Source organism: Scyliorhinus canicula, chromosome 1, assembly GCF_902713615.1.
Source record: "Scyliorhinus canicula chromosome 1, sScyCan1.1, whole genome shotgun sequence".
NCBI classification, from domain to species: Eukaryota; Metazoa; Chordata; class Chondrichthyes; order Carcharhiniformes; family Scyliorhinidae; genus Scyliorhinus; species Scyliorhinus canicula.
The window spans coordinates 101,178,415-101,200,412 of NC_052146.1; the positions used below are offsets into that span (position 1 = coordinate 101,178,415).

Consider the following 21,998-nt stretch of genomic DNA (forward strand, 5'->3'; position numbering starts at 1 on the left):
CCATTTAAAAATGGCCCCGATCTCTTCCTGCACTGCCAAGTGGAAGTAAGTGAGACTAATTGTGGCCTCAGCGGAGCGTTCCTCGCTAAGGCCCCGCAAAAAAACAATCCCATTAGATAGCGGGATCTTTCTAGGTGCTGCAAGCGCTAGGAGACATCTGGCTAACCGCGGTAGACAGGGGACTATGTTTCATTTCCATTAGATCACACCCATAATCGTATTCTTAAGACTACCCCACTCACCCCCCAATCCCCACAATAAAGTACGCCCTTTTGTTTAAAAAAAAATTTTCAGGTCGATATTATGCCATGAGGTGACACCATGGATCTGTTTTTCTTATCCTGTACCATTATTAGAATATTTTCTGGCAGAAAGTAACCAAAACTGCACTTGATACTAGAACATAGAACAGTACAGCACAGAACAGGCCCTTCGGCCCTCGATGTTGTGCCGAGCAATGATCACCCTACTCAAACCCACGTATCCTATACCCGTAACCGAACAACCCCCCCCCCCCTTAACCTTACTTTTTAGGACACTACGGGGCAATTTAGCATGGCCAATCCACCTAACCCGCACATCTTTGGACTGTGGGAGGAAACCGGAGCACCCGGAGGAAACCCACGCACACACGGGGAGGACATGCAGACTCCGCACAGACAGTGACCCAGCCGGGAACCGAACCTGGGACCCTGGAGCTGTGAAGCATTGACGCTAACCACCATGCTACCGTGCTGCCCCCGAACACCTTGGTTGAAAATTTGGTGAAAAATGTCAAGAGTACAATACACTATTGAAAGAATCCTTGGACCAAGTGGATAGATGGGGCTTGTTGGGTTGATTGACTTCCCCCCCGCCCCCCATATTCCTCCAGCATGATCTTGTATTTGTTGCTGTAATTGTTGCAAAAGCTGGCACAAAATGAAAAGTGATTGGGAGTAGCATTCCTTGGTTTGTCAGTACCACTACAGATCAAGTATTGGTCATTGTTCTTGAACTGAATGGGTGGTTGGTCGAAGTCCTCCACAGCAAAAAGCTCAAAGCCTACCGAGATCAAACAGTTGACTATTTGCATTACAGAAATCTCTATTAAAATTCTTTAGCCCCATAATGAGGCTAACATTCCAAAATGCAACTAATCTTCATCTTCAACCCCTACTCAGTGTAGTCTCTATGCACAGCTGGAATGACTTTGAAGATGTTCTGTAAATGTGAATTTAACATCCGAAATAGACCAAAACAATAGATCTTTTTTAATTTCACTTTTTGCTTCAGAGTATACATTTATAAAAAGTTCCAAAAAATACTTTATTTAAATGAAAACTTAACCACTTTGGTTCACGGATGTATACATATCTGATATCTGTATGCTGTGCACATGGAAAAGACCAACATTAAGGTATCCTCACTAACAGGAAAGGCTGTTGTCTTGTGAAAGTACCTTTTAAGAAATGGGGGGTTATTGATTAGCTGTACAGGGTGTACCTTTAAGAAATGGGTGTTTATTTGAGAGCTGCAGTGATGTCAGAGAGTGAGTGGAGCTGGGATGTCTGTCTGCTTTACTTTCATTTTTGAGCAGGCTGCTACAGAGTGAGATTTTAGTTTTGTTTTCAGAGAGAAGAGCTGCAGCGAAAGCCAGCAGATGTGCATGGATCTCTCTACAAGCTAAAGAGTGTTCATTTGGGTGATTTCAAAGGGATAACTGCTCTCATTAGAGAATTTAAACCTGATCTTTGTGTTAAAAAGAGTCCTTTGTCTTCCGGATGTTGTTTGGGAATTTGTAAAGGGTTATCCATCAAGGACTGTATTCTTTGGGATTTATTGGTGTTGATAGTTGTTAAGATATTAACTGTGGGTTTTTAAAAGTGTCAACTGGTTTCATAAATAAACATTGATTTAATTTAAAAGTACTATAGATCTCTGTTGCATCACACCTGTAGAGTGGACCCTATGCTCCCCATACCATAATCTATTAAACGTTGTGGGTTAGGTGAACTCCATGATACACTTTGGGGTTCTCTAACCCTGCCCCATAATACTGTTAATCCGCTTTAATTTAGGATAATTTAGGATAAAAATATATTTTTCAGTGAATTTAAGTAAAGATCTTCCAAAATATTAATTGAATTTGCTAATTTTATGTTCTCATGGGAGAAGATTGAGTCATACATGATTAAATTTGCTCTCTCTCACCCTCTTCCACCCAGGGATTTCCCAAAATTCCTTTCATGGTTCCCTCCCCAGAATGAAATTTCTTTAGCAGACTTAGCTGCTATCCAATTTAATGATTGGATACACAGCTGTACTTTGCTCAACTGTAAGTGAATTAATTAAAACACGTATTTTAAACTAAAAAGTCTTTGCCAGGCCTGTACTTTTACTTCTGGTTACATTGAGTCATTGTGCAATGACTATTTTTGGCCACTGAGATTTGGAGAACATTTGAAATGTTGTGGCCTTTTCAGTATTGGTACAGGTACTGCAAGGAAAAACTAAATGCAACTGGAGTCTGTTAATTGAGGCACTCTCATAGAAATGGTAGCAACTGTCCATATCATTTCCTTTAATCAAAACCCATCGATTCTGAGTGCCTGAAAGTGCCATCTTTGTCCTCACCTCCAGGCTTCATGTCTATTGATAAACATTGGATGAAGCAAGCAGGCCTTCTGCCTTTGACAGAGTTTTAGTTGCATTATTTGGACCTGTGCATGCAGTTGTTCTGAAATATATGCAGTGTATTTTTATTAATGCAGTTTTTCTGTTGATCTCTTAAGGGCTATCACGAAACAAGCCACTTCATTGCAACACCAGGTAAGTCTGCACAACTCTTGTGCAGAATGACAGAATATTTTAACATTGTGATTAAAACTATGTGCTGTTTAATTGTGATGTTTGTGTGCAGAGAAGGCTGATTTTCATGTTCACTCATTGCATTAGATTACACAAAAGTGGAATTTGGTATGCCTGTACCAATTACTGCTTCCAATTTATTAGCTAATGCTCCTTCCAATAGTCGCAATGTTCAGATGAAGCATTGGTTGGAACAGTTGCACCTTCACCAGATGCTTCCTCTTGCTATTTTATCAGGCTTGTTTCAAATTATAAAAGTGGCATGAGCTTTAGAAAAATGATAAGGAAGCCCAGCATGTCTGGAAGGCAATGCAAGAGAGACATGTTAAGGCACAACGGAATATGGCAAGCCTGGATGGCATTTATTTTACTGCAAGGGAGGGCAGCACGGTGGCCTAGTGGTTAGCACAACCGCCTCACGGCGCTGAGGTCCCAGGTTCGATCCTGGCTCTGGGTCACTGTCCGTGTAGAGTTTGCACATTCTCCCCGTGTCTGCGTGGGTTTCGCCCCCACAACCCAAAAATGTGCAGAGTAGGTGGATTGGCCACGCTAAATTGCCCCTTAATAGAAAAAAATAATTGGGTAATCTAAAATTTAAAAAAAAGAAAAGAAAACATTTTTTTACTGCAAGGAGTCTTTCAGGTAATGTTGATGAACTGATGTCATTGATTAACACATTGATTAACACATATTATTGCCAGCACAGAGACATAATTGAGGGAGAAGTGAGATGGTGGCTGGGGTGGGGTGCGGGGGGGGGGGGGGGGGGGGGGGGGGTGAGTAGGAGGATGCGGTTGGCTGTGACCAGGGGCGTGATCGAATGGTGTTTCGGTTTCCTAAAGATACGGTTCAGGTGCCTGGAGGCTCTGGAGGGGTCCTCCAGTATGATGCTGAGAGTAGCCCAGATCGCGGCGGCCTGCTGTGTTCTCCACAACATCGTACAGCAGAGGGGCGACATGCTGGAGGAGGAGGATGAATGCCAGGCCTTGTCTGGTGAGGAGAATGTGGGGGAGGGTGAGGATGGACAAGACATGGGGCACAGGCTGACATGGGAGTTCGCACGACATGTGCGCCAGGGCCGACGCGCAAGGGATGCTCTGATCATCTCCGGTTCACCAACTGGGGGTGGCCGTCGGAAACTGGCCAGGGGCACAGACATTAAATCCCACCCCCACACCGGCCTGTGACCTCCTGCACACATACCTGCCGGACTATAGCGTGAAGGCCCTGGGTTGGCAGCAACACTGGGTCATGGGAATGGAAGGTCTTGGCAACCCACTCTTCTGATGCTTCGTATCATCTGACTCCTTCTCACGATAGCACTTTGCACATCCACCTGGGTGATCCCTGCATGTGAGCTAGCCATTCCGCCACACCGTCTCATCGGATCCCTTGGATGACGGTTTATGGGGACAGTCGGGGGCAGGGAAGTGCGGTGGGTGGAGTGGGGAGCCCTGCCCCCATCCACAATATTTGCTCATTCCAAACCCTCCTCACCCCCTCTCTGGCCAGCCCAGACCAGCCCACCCCTCACAGCCATCTGACAGAGCACTGAGGCAGCACGGTAGCCCAAGTGGATAGCACTGTGGCTTCACAGCGCTGGGTCCCAGGTTCGATTCCCCGCTGGGTCACTGGCTGTGCGGAGTCTGCACGTTCTCCCCGTGTCTGCGTGAGTTTCCTCCCACAGTCCAAAGACGTCCAGCTTAGGTGGATTGGCCATGATAAATTGCCCTCAGTGACCAAAAAGGTTAGAGGGGTTATTGGGTTACGCCGGGTCCTTAAGGGGGAGGGGGAGCAGCCCCAAGTCGTAGTCCACATTGGCACTAACGACATAGGTAGGAAAGGGGACAAGGATGTCAGGCAGGCCTTTAGGGAGCTAGGATGGAAGCTCAGAGCGAGAACAAACAGAGTTGTTATCTCTGGGTTGTTGCCCGTGCCACGTGATAGTGAGATGAGGAATAGGGAGAGAGAGCAATTAAACATGTGGCTACAGGGATGGTGCAGGCGGGAGGGATTCAGATTTCTGGATAACTGGGGCTCTTTCTGGGGAAGGTGGGACCTCTATAGACAGGATGGTCTACATCTGAACCTGAGGGGCACCAATATCCTGGGGGGGAGATTTGTTAGTGCTCTTTGGGGGGGTTTAAACTAATTCAGCAGGGGCATGGGAACCTGGATTGTAGTTTTAGGGTACGGGAGATTGAGAGTATAGAGGTCAGGAGCACAGATTTGACTTCGCAGGAGGGTGCCAGTGTTCAGGTAGGTGGTTTGAAGTGTGTCTACTTCAATGCCAGGAGTATACGAAATAAGGTCGGGGAACTGGCAGCATGGGTTGGTACCTGGGACTTCGATGTTGTGGCCATTTCAGAGACATGGATAGAGCAGGGACAGGAATGGTTGTTGCAGGTTCCGGGGTTTAGGTGTTTTAGTAAGCTCAGAGAAGGGGGCAAAAGAGGGGGAGGTGTGGCGCTGCTAGTCAAGGACAGTATTACGGTGGCGGAAAGGATGCTAGATGGGGACTCTTCTTCTGAGGTAGTATGGGTTGAGGTTAGAAACAGGAAAGGAGAGGTCACCCTGTTGGGAGTTTTCTATAGGCCACCTAATAGTTCTAGGGATGTAGAGGAAAGGATGGCGAAGATGATTCTGGAAAAGAGCGAAAGTAACAGGGTACTTGTTATGGGAGACTTTAACTTTCCAAATATTGACTGGAAAAGATATAGTTCGAGTACATTAGATGGGTCATTCTTTGTACAATGTGTGCAGGAGGGTTTCCTGACACAATATGTTGACAGGCCAACAAGAGGCGAGGCCACATTGGATTTGGTTTTGGGTAATGAACCAGGCCAGGTGTTAGATCTGGAGGTAGGTGAGCACTTTGGAAACAGTGACCACAATTCGGTGACCTTTACGTTAGTGATGGAAAGGGATAAGTATACCCCGCAGGGCAAGAGTTATAGCTGGGGGAAGGGCAATTATGATGCCATTAGACATGACTTAGGATGTGTTGGTTGGAGAAGTAGGCTGCAAGGGTTGGGCACACTGGATATGTGGAGCTTGTTCAAGGAACAGCTATTGCATGTTCTTGATAAGTACGTACCAGTCAGGCAGGGAGGAAGGGGTCGAGCGAGGGAACCGTGGTTTACCAAAGAAGTGGAATCTCTTGTTAAGAGGAAGAAGGAGGCCTATGTGAAGATGAGGCGTGAAGTTTCAGTTGGGGCGCTTGATATTTACAAGGAAGCGAGGAAGGATCTAAAGAGAGAGCTGAGACGAGCAAGGAGGGGACATGAGAAGTCTTTGGCAGGTAGGATCAAGGAAAACCCAAAAGCTTTCTATAGGTATGTCAGGAATAAAAGAATGACTAGGGTAAGAGTAGGGCCAGTCAAGGACAGTGGTGGGAAGTTGTGTGTGGAGGCTGAGGAGATAAGCGAGATACTAAATGAATACTTTTCGTCAGTATTCACTCAAGAAAAAGATAATATTGTGGAGGAGAATGCTGAGACCCAGGCTATTAGAATAGATGGCATTGAGGTGCGTAGGGAAGAAGTGTTGGCAATTCTGAACAAGGTGAAAATAGATAAGTCCCCGGGGCCGGATGGGATTTATCCTAGGATTCTCTGGGAAGCCAGGGAAGAGATTGCTGAGCCTTTGGCTTTGATTTTTAGGTCATCATTGGCTACAGGAATAGTGCCAGAGGACTGGAGGATAGCAAATGTGGTCCCTTTGTTCAAGAAGGGGAGTAGAGATAACCCCGGTAACTATAGGCCGGTGAGCCTAACGTCTGTGGTGGGTAAAGTCTTGGAGAGGATTATAAAAGATACGATTTATAATCATCTAGATAGGAATAATATGATTAGGGACAGTCAGCATGGTTTTGTGAAGGGTAGGTCATGCCTCACAAACCTTATCGAGTTCTTTGAGAAGGTGACTGAACAGGTAGACGAGGGTAGAGCAGTTGATGTGGTGTATATGGATTTCAGTAAAGCGTTTGATAAGGTTCCCCACGGTCGTCTATTGCAGAAAATACGGAGGCTGGGGATTGAGGGTGATTTAGAGATGTGGATCAGAAATTGGCTAGTTGAAAGAAGACAGAGAGTGGTAGTTGATGGGAAATGTTCAGAATGGAGTTCAGTTACGAGTGGCGTACCACAAGGATCTGTTCTGGGGCCGTTGCTGTTTGTCATTTTTATAAATGACCTAGAGGAGGGCGCAGAAGGATGGGTGAGTAAATTTGCAGACGACACTAAAGTCGGTGGAGTTGTAGACAGTGCGGAAGGATATTGCAGGTTACAGAGGGACATAGATAAGCTGCAGAGCTGGGCTGAGAGGTGGCAAATGGAGTTTAATGTGGAGAAGTGTGAGGTGATTCACTTTGGAAAGAATAACAGAAATGCGGAATATTTGGCTAAAGGTAAAATTCTTGGTAGTGTGGATGAGCAGAGGGATCTCGGTGTCCATGTACATAGATCCCTGAAAGTTGCCACCCAGGTTGATAGGGTTGTGAAGAAGGCCTATGGTGTGTTGGCCTTTATTGGTAGAGGGATTGAGTTCCGGAGCCATGAGGTCATGTTGCAGTTGTACAAAACTCTAGTACGGCCGCATTTGGAGTATTGCGTACAGTTCTGGTCGCCTCATTATAGGAAGGACGTGGAAGCTTTGGAACGGGTGCAGAGGAGATTTACCAGGATGTTGCCTGGTATGGAGGGAAAATCTTATGAGGAAAGGCTGATGGACTTGAGGTTGTTTTCGTTAGAGAGAAGAAGGTTAAGAGGTGACTTAATAGAGGCATACAAAATGATCAGAGGGTTAGATAGGGTGGACAGCGAGAGCCTTCTCCCGCGGATGGAGGTGGCTAGCACGAGGGGACATAGCCTTAAATTGAGGGGTAATAGATATAGGACAGAGGTCAGAGGTGGGTTTTTTACGCAAAGAGTGGTGAGGCCGTGGAATGCCCTACCTGCAACAGTAGTGAACATGCCAACATTGAGGGCATTTAAAAATTTATTGGATAAGCATATGGATGATAATGGCATAGTGTAAGTTAGATGGCCTTTAGATTTTTTTCCATGTCGGTGCAACATCGAGGGCCGAAGGGCCTGTACTGCGCTGTATCGTTCTATGTTCTATGTTCTAATAGGTTGGAAGTGAGGGCTTAAGTGGGTCGGTGCAGACTCGATAGGCCAAATGGCCTCCTTCTGCACTCTATGTTCTATGTTCCATGAGACAGGTTGTAACAGTGTTTTTTGTAAATATTTTTATTCTCCTTTTTCACATTTTCTCCCAAATTTACACCCAACAATATACAATAATCAGTAACGAATGCAATGTCAAACCCCGTATCAATAATAACGATCCCATCCACCCACCAAACCCTTAAAAATTAGCAAGCATGTTAACATAAACAAAGAACAAAAAGGAATCAGGAATCACCCATAGTCACCATTAACACAGTAAGAAGTCTTACAACACCAGGTTAAAGTCCAACAGGTTTGTTTCAAACACGAGCTTTCGGAGCACGGCTCCTTCTTCAGGTGAATGGAAAGGCTTGTTCCAGAAATGTTTATATAGACACAGTCAGAGATGCCCCGGAATGCGAGCACCTGCAGGCAATCAAATCATCAAAGATGCAGAGAGAGAGGTAACTCCAGGTTAAAGAGGTGTGAATTGTCCCAAGCCAGTTCAGTCGGTAGGACTCTGCAAGTCCAGGCTTGTTGGTGGGGGCCGAATGTAATGCGACATGAATCCCAGATCCCGGTTGAGTTGCCTGCAGGTGCTCGCATTCCGGGGCATCTCTGACTGTGTCTATATAAACATTTCTGGAACAAGCCTTTCCATTCACCTGAAGAAGGAGCCGTGCTCCGAAAGCTCGTGTTTGAAACAAACCTGTTGGACTTTAACCTGGTGTTGTAAGACTTCTTACTGTGCTCACCCCAGTCCAACGCCGGCATCTCCACATCATGGCTACCATTAACACATACATCCTCTCCCCTCTCCCTGCCTAATGTTCAATCTAATCCAGTTCTTGAAAGTGCATAATGAATAATGCCCATGAATTGTAGACCCCTCCATCCTTCCCCTCAGTTCAAATTTGACCTTCTCAAGAGTCAAGAATACCAGCATGTCCCCCCGCCATGCCATGGCACAGGGTGAAGAGGTTGATCTCCACCCGAACAGGATCTGCCTTCGGGCGATCAACGAGGCGAAGGCTACAACATCTGCCTCCGCACCCGTTTCCAATCCCGGCTGGTCCGACACCCCGAATATTACACGCGATTCTCCGAGACCGCGCCGCATCGAGGTAGCCGTCGTGAACTCTGTCGAGTTCAACGACGGCGCGAAACAGCCCCGATCACAACCTATTCTGGCCCCGGGAATGAGCTAGCATCGGGGCCGCACGGAACATGGGGGGGGGGGGGGGTGACGTAGAATGCGCGTTGCCAGCACGCGACGCCTGAATGACGCCATTCCGCGTCGTAAAAGGGCACGATACATGAAAGAAAGGAGGGAGGGAAATGTCAGAGCCACGGAGGGCCGCCCCGAGGTTCCGTGATACGGACCTGGAGACGCTCCTCGATGAGGTGGAGCAGCGCAGGGGCATCCTCTGCCCAAGACGAGGGCATCGCCATCCTTCCAGCGACGGGCCTGGCGTGAGGTGGGCACGGCAGTCAGTACTGTGGGGCAGACCCCTTGGTCCGGGGAGCAGTGTTAAAAGAAGTCCACAACCTCACCAGGGAGTGCCACGATGGTGCCCCCGGGTCACAACCATCCCCCCATATCCCTCATCACCCACCCCCCCCCCGCGGGTACGAGAGGGAGGGGGGAGCGAGAGTGAGTGGAGGGTGGTTAACAACGTTGTCACAGACCCACATGAGCGCTGCAACCCCCTGGAGAGATGCCATGGTGTGGCTGCAACTTTCCCCCCACCCTGCATTAATGTAGCCTATATCTGAACGCCCTGATGATACACATCTAATTGTGATGCTCTATCTATGGCCCCCCCCAACAGGACAAGACTGCTCACAACAGCTGGGAGCGCAACAGAACCGGAGGGGGTTCACCCGTTATGCACCCCCTGACGGTGTTTGAGCAGAGGGCATTGGACCTTGCTGGGGGACCCACCACCCGGGAAGTCGCGCAATGCGAGGTTGGAGGTGCAGAAGCAAGTGAGACAACCCTGCATGACAACCCCCTCCCCCCCCTCCCCAGCCCATCCTCGGTCCCCTCACACTCTTCCCACAGGACCCCCCCGACCATCCGCGACGACCACCGCACCCAGGGTCGTACGCCAGAGGGTGGCAGGAGGTCGGCCAGGAGTGCCATCCTCCAAATCCGGGACTCTCGAGCGGGACGTACAGAGGACGGACAGTGACGACTTTCATGGCTGTCCGTTGCCCGAAGGTTGAGCCGTGAGACAGGACAGGACAGGGTCAGTGGACCCAGATGCACAGAGGACGGCGACGCGGTCAACGGACTCACCTGACGCTGAACCGTACATAGGCCGCGTGAGCCCTGCGCTGGGACATGACTGGGACCAGGACACTCCTGAATTTCTGACGGACGAGGACCTAGAGCTTGCGGCACTGCTGTCTCCCACACCATCCTCCATCCCAGAGACACTCACCTCAGTTGGGCAATTAAGTGATGAGGCTCCTGGGTCACGGTCTGGTGTGCACCACACAGCTGAGCCAGTACAGTAGGTGGAGGTAGGAGCAGCCGAGGGGCTGGACGGTCGGAGGGCAGCCCAGGCCCAGCATCCAGCTGGCGGCCAGACGTTTCCCGGGTTCCTGGATTTACTCGACCCACCTGGACAGCCGATGTATTTTTGGAACCCAGGGACACAATGACGGGATGAGGGCCATCTTGCAGCAGCTGCAGACGCAGTTAGAGGAGTCAAACCGCGTCCAGGAGCAGGGAGTGGTACCGCTCATCACAGCCGCCCAGGCCGACACCGCACGGGTGGCATCCGCGGTCGAGGCAATGGGTGAAACGGTATCGGCCATGGGTCAGGTTCTGCAAGGCATTGGGCTTCATGTGCACGCATCATCCATGGCCCAGGAGAGGGCTGCCCTCTCACAGGCAGCAATGCGCCAGAGCCAACATGACATTGCCGGCGCGCTATGGGCCCTGGCCGAGTCTCACCAGGTCATGGCCCAGTCCCAGCAGGTCCCTCTAACACCCTCCCCCCACCACACTACTCCCCGCCCCCCCTCCCCCGGTCGCTGCATTCTCGGGGATGCCTTCCCCAGTCTGCGGAGAATCCGGGACGATCCGCTCACCTCCTCACTGCTCAGCGTCAGCCAGCAAGACTAGCTGACGACTATAAAAAGCAGGTGTGGACGGCGACGGTGTGAACTGGGGTCACGCCGTCGGAACTTCCCACGGGGGTTCCAGAGAATTGCCATTTTGGGTGCCTCGGGCGATTTTCCGGGTTTTGCCGCGCGGAACAGGACAGAATCGATTTCACCATTTTGGAGAATCGCGGGAGTTCGTCGGATCGGCGTTGCGTGAAAAACTGGTGCGCCCCACTATTCTCCCAACCGGCGCGGCCTTGGAGAATCGTGCCCATGGCCTCCCGAGGGCCGGGTTCAGTTTCTTGTGCACCACTTTAGAGATTACCCTAAAAACTTCCTTCCAGTAATCCTCCAACTTTGGACAGGACCAAAACATATGAACGTGGTTTGCGGGGCCTCCCCCATAACGTTCACATATGTATTCAACCCCCTCAAAGAGCCGGCTCATCCTCGCCCTTGTAAGCTGCGTTCTGTACCCCACCTTCAGCTATATTAGCCCCAACCTCGCACAGAAGGTGGAGGAGTTCACCCTCCGGAGCACCTCATACCAGAACTCCTCCTCCATACCCTCTCTCAACTCTTCCTCCCACTTTGCCTTGATCCTTTCCAGCGGAGCCTTCTCCTCTTCCAAAATAGCCCCGTAAACTGCCGATACTACCCCCTTCTCTAGTCGCCCTGTCGTCAGCACCTCCTCCAGCAATGTGGAGGCCAGCTCCTCCTGGGAAGTTCTGTATCTCTTTTCTGGCAAAGTCTCGAACCTGCATGTATCTAAACATTTCCCCCAGCTCTAGCCCATACTTCGCTCCCAGATCCTTCAAACCTGCAAACCGATCCCCAAGAAACAAATCTTTTCATGTCCTAATTCCTTTTTCCTCCTTTCTCCTAAAATTTCCATCCACTTCCCTTGCTCAAATTTATCGTTCCCCCACATCGGCATTTCCCTTGACCCTGCCCCCAACCCAAAATGCTGGCGAATCTGCCTCCAAATTCTCAACAAAACTGTTACTACCGGACTCTGTGAGTATCTCCCCGGGGCCATCGGGAGCGGCATTGTTGCTAGCGCCTTCCATCACAACCCCCTACACAAACTCTCCTCCATTCTGACCCATTGGGAGCCACCCCTCTGACCCAGCTCCGCACCTTCTCCACATTCGCCGTCCAGTAATAATACATCAGGTTCGGAAGAAGGTTGTAACAGTGTTAACAGGTGTTTAATATACATAACTATTTACACATATGTGCCTTAGTCCCTGTAACTAAACTGTTCCCTGTACCCATGCCAACTTAACTGGCATCTAACTTTCTGTCCTTACTGGCCCTAATGCTACATCTAGGTGGATCACCAGACAGTACTTCAGGGTGGAGGCGGCCTGCTATGATTCCCATCCTGCGACCTGGGTCCCCGTTGGCGGCTGTCTTCTGGGCCCGGCTACTGCTGGGTGTCCCAGGTGCCTGCTGCCCACCATATGAGTCAGGGGTTGGAGGGTGGAGTCCAAGTTCCTGCGGAGTTCCGGCACCATCCCTTCAGGATTAACGGCAGGGGTCCCATCACCCCTGCTCCCTCGGGGTACCCGATGGCCCCCAAGCTACTCCATGGGATGGGGGAGCAAGTGAAACTATCTCCTGAGGTTCCACCGCCACCTGGCGCTGCCAGTCCTGGAGGCCCATCCTTGTCTCGGCCAGGGTCTGCATGCTGGCAGCCATGGACCACAGGGAGTGGATCATCGCTGTCTGGGACTGCGTCACATCACCCAGTGACTGTGCCACCACCTTCTCGGTCTGTGCCACATCAGCCAGTGACTGCGCCATCTCCCTCTGGGACTGGGCCACCTCCCTCTGTGCCTGCGCCATGTCAACCAGTGCCTGGACAATGCCACGACGTTTGCAGCCATGGCCTGCTATGACTGGGCCATGCTGAGGAGCATTGCTTCATTTACCAGGTGGCTCTCGCATATGGCTGTGTGTGAGACGGTAACCCTGTCCTGGGCCTTGGCCAGCACCTGCACAGAATGCCCCAGGCCTTGGACATGCTGATCCATAGCTGCAACCCTCGCCCCCAATGCCTCCACTGTGGACTTTACCCGTGCTGTGTTAGCCTGGGTGGCACGCATGGCTGGCACCACCTCCTGCTGCTGCACGCGAATGGACTCATCCAACTGCACCGGCAGGTGCTGGATGCTCGCCGACAATGCCTCATTTAGCCACTCAACATTCGCTGAATCGATCCAGTGCGGCGGCAGTTTTGCTGTTGTGGATCTCCACGGATCCTGTGCCAGCGTCAATACTTAGAGCTGAATTCTCCACCATTGGGATTCTCCATTTTGCTGGCAGCCCGGCAGTTTCCCGATGGCGCGACTGTCCCACAATGGGAACCCTATTGACCAGGCCGCGAAACGGAGAATCCCGACTGCCTGCCACACCAGAAACCTGGAGAATCCAGACCCAAGTGTTTTTTTTAAAGAATACCAATTAAGGGGCAATTTAGCATGGTCAATCTACCTACCCTTTGGATTGTAGGGGTGCATTCCACACAGACATGGGAAGAATGTGCAAACTCCACAAGCACAGTTAACCGGGGCCAGGATCGAACCCACGTCCTCATAGCTGTGACGCAGCAGTGCTAACCACGAGGACACACAGTGCCGTGCTGACAGAGACTAAGGGCGGAATTCTCCGCAGGGGGCCGAATTTGTGATGGCCGTCGTGAACTCGGCCGAGGTTCACAACGGCCTCGGAGCCTGCTCCCCGCACCTAATTCACCCCCACCTGGGGGGCTAGGAGCGGGTCTCCGTCTTTCTCGGCAGCGACCTCGTGACGCCGAGAATGTGAAGTCATCCGCGCATGCGCGGGTTGCCTGTTCCAACCCGCGCATGCGCGGATGACTTCATCGCGCAGACGGCACTAACCCGCACATGCCGTCTTTCTCCTCAGCTGCCCGGCAAGATGTGGCATCTTGATCTTGCCGGGCGGCTGAGGGGAAAGAGTGCGTTCGTTTTGGACACTGGCCCGACGATCGGTGGGCACCGATTGCGGGCTTGTCCCCTCCCGAGCACAGTTGTGATGCTCCTGTCCCAATTGTGCCCCTAGATGCCCCAAACGGGCATCTGGCGCCCATTTCATGAATGCAGGGCCAGGTGTGTTTTCCGCCGTCGTGAAAAACGGCGAGCGGCGATTGTTCCGAGCCGGGGGGGGGGGGGGGAATCGCGTGGGGCGCCAGGGGGGTGTAAAAAATGTCGGGGAACCCTCCCGCGATACTCCCAGGCCGCGTGGGGAGAGGAGAATCACGCCCTAAGTGTTGACGCTGGAGAGAATTGGTGGACTTCTGCGACAGCAAATTTGGCGCCGGTCCCGGATCAATCGTGGAACTGTTAATGAGCTAGCACCGTGTGGAACATGAACGATTCCAATGAAAAACGGTCTCCGATTTTTTGGGGTCGGAATTGACAGTTGAGAGCCTGACAAGCTGAAGCCACATATTTGCGCTCCACTTCTCATACACACTCATCCCAGCCAACAAGTTGGCAGCAAGGAGAGCAGCATCCAGTTTGCCAATGCAGAGCTGGAGACCTTGCTGGATGCCGTGGAGGAGAAGCGGGCTACCCTGTACTCAAGGGTAGGAAGGAGGCTGCCACCCGGGCCTGGGTTCAGGTGGCAGAGGCCATGAGCGTCTTGGGCCCCACTACCATGACCAGACAGCAGTGCCGTAAAAAACTGAATGGCCTCCTGACGGCGATAAGGATGAGTAGGCAACACTAACCCCCGTCCTACACATCCTTACCCGAAATCCTCCCCCCCCAACCCGAATCGGGGTTACCAGGCCCCACCCGGTAGCAGTGTGCATGTAGTCCGCCCTGCACCACATGCCAGTACCCATACTGGCCACCATGGCCAGGTGTCCTGGCCATGAAGGCAACCAGCTCCCCCTGCTGCATGCCTCCGGCTGCCTAACACTGTGCACTTTCTGTCTCACCGAGGTGGGGGTCGACATTGGGGAGGAAGTGAGACCCTGCTGAGTTGTGGTTCCCCATGGCATGTGAGGCATCACCCCCACCACTAGCTCCACACCACCACCCATCATCTTCCCCAAATCCACCCCGACAACCCCCCCCCCCCCCCCCCCCCCACTACCACACCCACCACCCCAACCAGCGATCTAATCATGCGTCATGTCTTGTGTCGTGCAGGCGACGCGTTGGGACCTTCTGGCGATGATGTGGGAACTTCTGGTGACCCCCACCTCTGACCTCAACCCCAAGCGGATAGCAGCAAGGAAGAGACAATAGACAGTGATGAGAGCCCTTGAACTGCTGCCCGAAACAACACCCCGGAACACCATGAGGACGACTTCCCATCACAGCAGTCTCCCAAAACCCTCCCCTCCCAGAGACACTCACCTTGGTTGGGCACTTTAGTCAAGTGTCTCTGGGGACATTACCTGGTGTGCACCACACACGTGCTGTGGTACACAAGGTGCAGGTAGGAACACCCAAGGGGCGGACAATTGGAGGGCGACTCTACACCAGGGACTAGCTGCCACCGATTTGGTTTCGGCTTCTGGAAAGGACGGTCCCATTGATAGTGGAGATGCAGTCACAAAGCCAGGGACTACATGAGGGTCCCTCAGCAATCATCCAGTGCCTGCAGGTGCAGTTGTAGGGGCCAACTGCTTGCAGGGGCATGAGGAGGTGCTGGCCAGTGTGCCACCCAGACCAACATTGCACAGGTGGCATATGCGGTGGAGGCCTGGGGGGCAAATGTATCAGCCATGGGTCAGGATGTCCAAGGCCTGGGGTACCCTGTGCAGGCAGTGGCCGAGGCACAGGGCTGGGCTGCCCTATCAGGCAGCCATGTACCAGAGCCACCTGGAGATTGCAGTGGTGCTCCAGAGCTTGGCCCAGTCACAGTGGCCATGGCTGAGGGTGTCATGGCATTGCCCAGTCTCTGGCTGACCTGAACCAGTTATAGAGGGAGGTGGCATGGTCACTGGCTGATGTGGCACAGTCCCAGTGGAAGGTGGTCCACTCCTTGTGCTCTGTCTCCGTGAGCATTGAGACTCTGGGCGAGATGGAAACGGGCCCCCAGAAATGGCAGTGGCAGGTGATGGAGGTGCCTAGGAAATTTGCTCTAGTTGCTCCCCCATCCCAAGGAGTAGCCGGGGAGCTATTAGGCACCCCAAGGGAGAAGGAGCTGATGGGGCCCATGATGGTGACCCTGCAGGGATGATGCTGGAAAAACCACAGCACCTCCCCCCTCCCTGCCCATCGAGACCGGTCGCTTCAGAAGACACCCGCCAAAGGGCACTCATGTCACAGGGTGGGAATTGCAGCAGGCCACCTTCACTCCTAATGTACAGCCTGGGGATCCACCTAGACCAACACCCCAACATCAGAGCTCATGAGGCCAGAAAGATAGACACTAGTTAAGTTGGCACTGGTGCAGCACACAGAATAGCATTAGGAGATAGGGCACAAACCTGTCCAAAAATATCCACTGTTTCACGATAAACATCTGTTTACAACGTCTCAACCTGCTTGGATGCTATGTCAGAAAGGTGAGGGATGGTGTGGGCTAGGCGAGCTGCAGCGGGGGCGCTGGGGGCAGGGGGTGATAATCTGTGGACGTTGGAGGTGAGCTTGGGCCAGTATCCAAATTCAGCCATCGATCAGCGCTCTGGTACCTTACCACGCCCATACCCCCACCCCCCCACAACGTCCCCATCTCTGCCACCCCAAAGGATTAGAATGGGTCATGTGGTGGAATGGCCAGCTTGCATGCAGTGATCACCCATGTGGACAGTGGAAGTGCTACCGTGGGCAGGGGTCAACGTTGTCAAGCGATGGATAACCACTGTCGCCCAGGGGGTGCGCCTCAAAGATATCGGGGATATCGTGTAATTTCAAGAAGGAATTAGATATAACTCTTGGGCTAACGGAATCAAGGGATGTGGGAAGAATGCAGGATCAGGGTTTTGAACTTGATGATCAGCCATGATCATAATGATTAGCAGTGCAGACTCAAAGGGTCGAATGGCCTCCCACTTTTGTTTTCTATGTATGTAGAATCTATCTATGTATGTTTCTATATATCTTATAAAAAAATAGTTTTATTCAAGGCATTTTACATGTATACATAAAAATATCAGAAAACCAAAATACCAACGTGAGCAGAAGCCACAACTCCAACCTCTCACGATACCAACACCACAACACACCTAGCCTTCCTAATCCCCCCCCCCCTCCCTTAACTCCTCTTAGCCTCACACATGACAAGGACACATTCACCTTCCGCAGGGCTTTTTTCCACGTCCCGGCCCGCACTTCCCCACCCAACTCCTCATCCCATTTTACGCTTATTTTCCTCCACTGGAGTACTTTCCTTCTCATGAACTCACTGTAAATATTCAACACCCTCCCCCCATAACATCATCCTCCGACAACAACTTATCCTGCAACACCAGAGGCGGCAGCCCCAGGAAGGACGGCTCTTCTGTCCCCACAAAATTCCTCACCTGCAGGTTCCATTCCCTTTGGGCAACTCGTACGTCTCCTCAGATCCGGGATCCTCCCTAACACCTGCTTCATAAAGTCCATGTCATCCCACTTCAGGGTATAAACATTCACCAAGACAACTGGCATCCCATCCAGTTTACCACTGACCATCACTCATATCTACCCCACAATACTGCCCACCCCAAAAGTCACTTTCTTATTGACCAATACCGCCATCAACTCATCTTCATATCAAACGTGAGTGGAACGCCTGCCCCACCCATCCCTTCCTCAGCCTTATCTGACCCCCAACTTAAGGTGCGTATCCTGAAAACACACAACGTTCGCCTTCAAGCTCCTCAAGTGCGTGAAAACACGTGACCTATTCAACCCACACAAGTGCTCCTCAAGTGCGTGAAAACACGTGACCTATTCAACCCACACAAGTTCCACATAACCAGCCTGGTTGGTGAGCTCTCCACCCCCTCCCCTGCTGATCAGTCTTACCCCTTTTTAAGTCAGTTGTTCCCCCCCCATGTCACCCACCCCTCCAGGCCTGCACCAAGATGTCCGCTGTGATCTCTCCCTTCCCAACTGCACCATACCAACCACACCCATGTCAGCAACCCTCCCCCGCACCCAAACACAGACCCAGCCCCTTCTCCAATCCACAACACCCTCCTGACAACCCCCCATTTCACTTCCATTTACTACCCTACCCAGCTAACATGGTGGCCTCTGCCCAATGCCTCTGGCTACCCTTCACCCAGGTACCCACAAACAAAGAAAAACAAAAGCCACACTCACCATCTCTTCTCCCTCGTCGTAACCGGCCCCAATGCACCCACCCAATGTTCCCCACAATTTACACAGATCTCCTCTCCAATGTTCAATGTTCTCACACTCCTCCCAGTCCATGGTTACTCATGCAGTCCATCCTCCTCCAGCGAGTCAAAATAAAATTTCTGCTTTTGATGTGTCAACTGTGGTGAATGTATATTGCTTAATTCACACTGTATAGCATTGTGTCCTTGTGGGCTCTGTCTGTGAGCCGTTGCGCGGCTCTGCCCACAGGGGGAGATGAGGAGCTTGTACAGGGCTCCACCCTTGGCTCCGCCCATGGCCCCTCCCACTACCGGAAGTATACAATGCTGCAGCCTTGTGAGTCTGCCCTCAGTTCTTCTGGTCACAGGCAGGCTAAGTTGTAAGTCTATTAAAGTCACAGTTTACTTCCTCTCGTGTCTCGCGTGAATTGGTGGTCACATCAATTTAATAGACTTAAGAAAACCACTATGGAATCAGCCCTCAAACCGGATCGACTAGAACTCGACCCGCAGGCTGCAGAAGCGAAAGGAAATCTTTCTACAGTGGCTTTGGTGCTTCAAGGCCTAACTGGCTGTGTTGACTACCTCCGCTACTACTGACGAGCAGAAACTCAGTCTACTGCACGCACGGGTGAGCCATCGCATCTCTACGCAACTCAACAGTACCGACTCGTACTCCGAGGCCCTCGCTATGCTCGACCGACTATACGTGAGGCCTGTAAATTATGTCTACGCAGGCATATTTTCGCTACCCGCCGCCAGCGCCCCGCAGAGTCGCTAGAGGACTACCTGCGTGATCTGCCCTTGCACGGGAATGTAACTTTCAGGCTATAACTGCCTTCCAGCATATGGAACTCGCTGCCGTGATGGGTACGTTGCAGGGGTCCAGTCTAATTATGTGCGCCAGCGCTCCCTCGAAAAAGGGGGCCAGAACTTGGAGGACAGGGTAGCGCTAGCAACCTCAATGGAAGTCGCGTTTCAAAGCCTTAACTCATTCCCCGCATACCACGCGACCCCAGCGTGGACCCCGACCAGCGACTGCCCCAGGCCTGCGCCGCGCGGCCACCCACCCACTATGGAACGCCAGCGGCCATTTTTACAGTCAGCCCCAACACCCACGGCAGCACTGCCCGGCCCGCAACATGACCTGCAGAAGCTGCGGTCGAAAAGGACATTGTGCTATGGTATGCCTGTCTAAATTGAAACCCTCTAACTCTCCCGCTGTCCAGAGCAATCGCTCCCCCAACTCGCAGGCCCGCAGACACCGTAATGTTGCAGCGTGTCTGCCGACTCCGCCTCCACCCGACATGTGCGACTCATGGGGGCAGCCATCTTGGCAATCCTCCCCCACGCGGCCGGCCATGTGCGAGTCATGGGGTCTGCCATCTTGGGCGCCATTTCCTCACCGCCCGCCACGTGCGATCCACGGGGGCGGCCATCTTGGATGCCATCTTCCTCACCGCCCGCCACGTGCAATCAACGGGGCTGCCATCTTAGCCATCACCCGATGTTCGTCTCGGCGACTACGACCTCCACGGACAGTCATCACGGGGCCACTCCAGCACTGCTGATCGAGCCACCGACTACCCGCAACTCAACGCAGTCATTTTGGACCAGTCGCAGCCAAAGCACCTCAGGAGCTCGATGATGTCAGTTCAGGTCAACGGATACAAGACACCGTGCCTCTTCGACTCCGGGAGCACCGAGAGCTTCGTGCATCCAGACCTGGTAAGACGCTGTTCGATCCCTATCTTCCCTGCACGGCAAACTATCTCCCTCGCCTCGGGTTCGCACTCGGTCCAAATACAAGGGCGCACCGTTGCGACCCTAACAATACAGGGCGCCAGCTACTCTAATTCCCAGCTGTACGTACTCCCAGACCTCTGCGCTCCACTCTTACTCGGGTTCGATTTTCAATGCAATCTTAGAAGCCTCACACTCAGCTTCGGCGGACCCCTACCTCCTCTCACGATATGCAGCTTAGCCACTCTAAAAATCGACCCCCCTCCACTCTTCACGAATCTCACCGCTAACTGCAAACCCGTAGCCACACGCAGCAGGCGGTATAGCCTGCAGGACAGGGTATTTATTAGAGCCGAAGTCCAGCGGCTCCTACGTGAGGAAGCCATAGAGGCCAGTAATAGTCCCTGGAGAGCTCAGGTGGTGGTCGTCAAGACTGGGGAAAAGTTCCAGATGGTGGTTGATTACAGCCAAACCATTAACCGGTTCACGCACCTCGATGCGTACCCCCTCCCCAGAATTGCAGACATGGTCAACCAGATCGCCCAGTACCGCATATTCTCCACCGTGGATCTGAAGTCTGCATACCACCAGCTCCCAATCCGCCCAGAGGACCACCACTACACGGCGTTCGAGGCAGATGGCCGCCTCTTCCATTTCCTCCGGGTTTCCCTTTGGTGTCACGATTGGGGTTTCGGTGTTCCAACGAGCGATTGACCGAATGGTGGACCAGTACAGGCTGTGGGCCACGTTTCCGTAACTGGATAACGTCACCATCTGCGGCCATGACCAGCAGGACCACGATGCCAACCTCCACCGATTTCCCCAACTGCCCAGAAACTCAACCTCACATACAATAAGGAGAAATGCGTTTTCCGCACAACCAGACTGGCCATCCTCGGCTTTGTCGTGGAAAACGGAGTCCTGGGCCCAGATCCGGACCGTATGCACCCCCTCTTACAACTCCCTCTCCCTCATTGTCCCAGGGCCCTCAAGAGGTGCCCGGGATTCTTCTCCTATTACGCCCAGTGGGTCCCCCAGTATGCGGACAAAGCCCGCCCACTATTTAAGGCCACACTCTTCCCACTGTCAGTTGAGGCCCGCCAGGCCTTCAACTGCATCAAGGAGGACATCGCCAAAGCCGCCATGCAGGCGGTGGATGAATCCATCCCCTTCCAGGTGGAGAGCGACACCTCAGAGGTCGCTCTCGCCGCCACTCTGAACCAGGCAGGGAGACCAGTAGCTTCCTTCTCCCGAACTCTCTAAACTTCGGAACTTCGACACTCCTCATTCGAAAAAGAAGCTCAAGCCATTGTGGAAGCCGTACGGCACTGGAGGCACTACCTCGCAGGTAGGAGGTTTACCCTCATCACCGACCAGAGATCAGTTCGACAACTCGCAAAGGGGCAAAATAAAAAACGATAAAATCTTGAGATGGAGGATCGAACTCTCCACCTATAATTATGACATCATATATCGGCCGGGGAAGCTCAACGAGCCTCCAGATACCCTGTCCCGCGGCACATGCTCCAGCGCGCAAGACAACTGATTACAGGCTATCCACAATGACCTCTGCCACCCAGGGGTCACTCGCCTCGCCCACTACATCAAGGCCCGCAATCTGCCTTTCTCCACCGAGGAGGTAAAAGCCATCACCAGGGATTGCCCGATCTGCGCGGAGTGCAAACCGTACTTCTATAGACCAGACAAGGCCCACTTAGAACATAGAACATTACAGCGCAGTACGGGCCCTTCGGCCCTCGATGTTGCGCCGACCTGTGAAACCATCTGAAGCCTATCTCACCTAC

General features: G+C 52.2%; 1 protein-coding gene across 1 annotated transcript in view; it reads left to right on the forward strand.

Annotated features, from left to right (window-relative positions):
• LOC119975033 (receptor-type tyrosine-protein phosphatase U-like) overlaps positions 1 to 21,998 on the forward strand; it is a 1,028,343-nt gene that overhangs the window by 733,287 nt on the left and 273,058 nt on the right. The window contains exon 23 of the mRNA XM_038814894.1: positions 2,775 to 2,811. Coding sequence (XP_038670822.1) covers positions 2,775 to 2,811 — 37 coding nt within the window. The remainder of the gene's footprint in view (positions 1 to 2,774; positions 2,812 to 21,998) is intronic.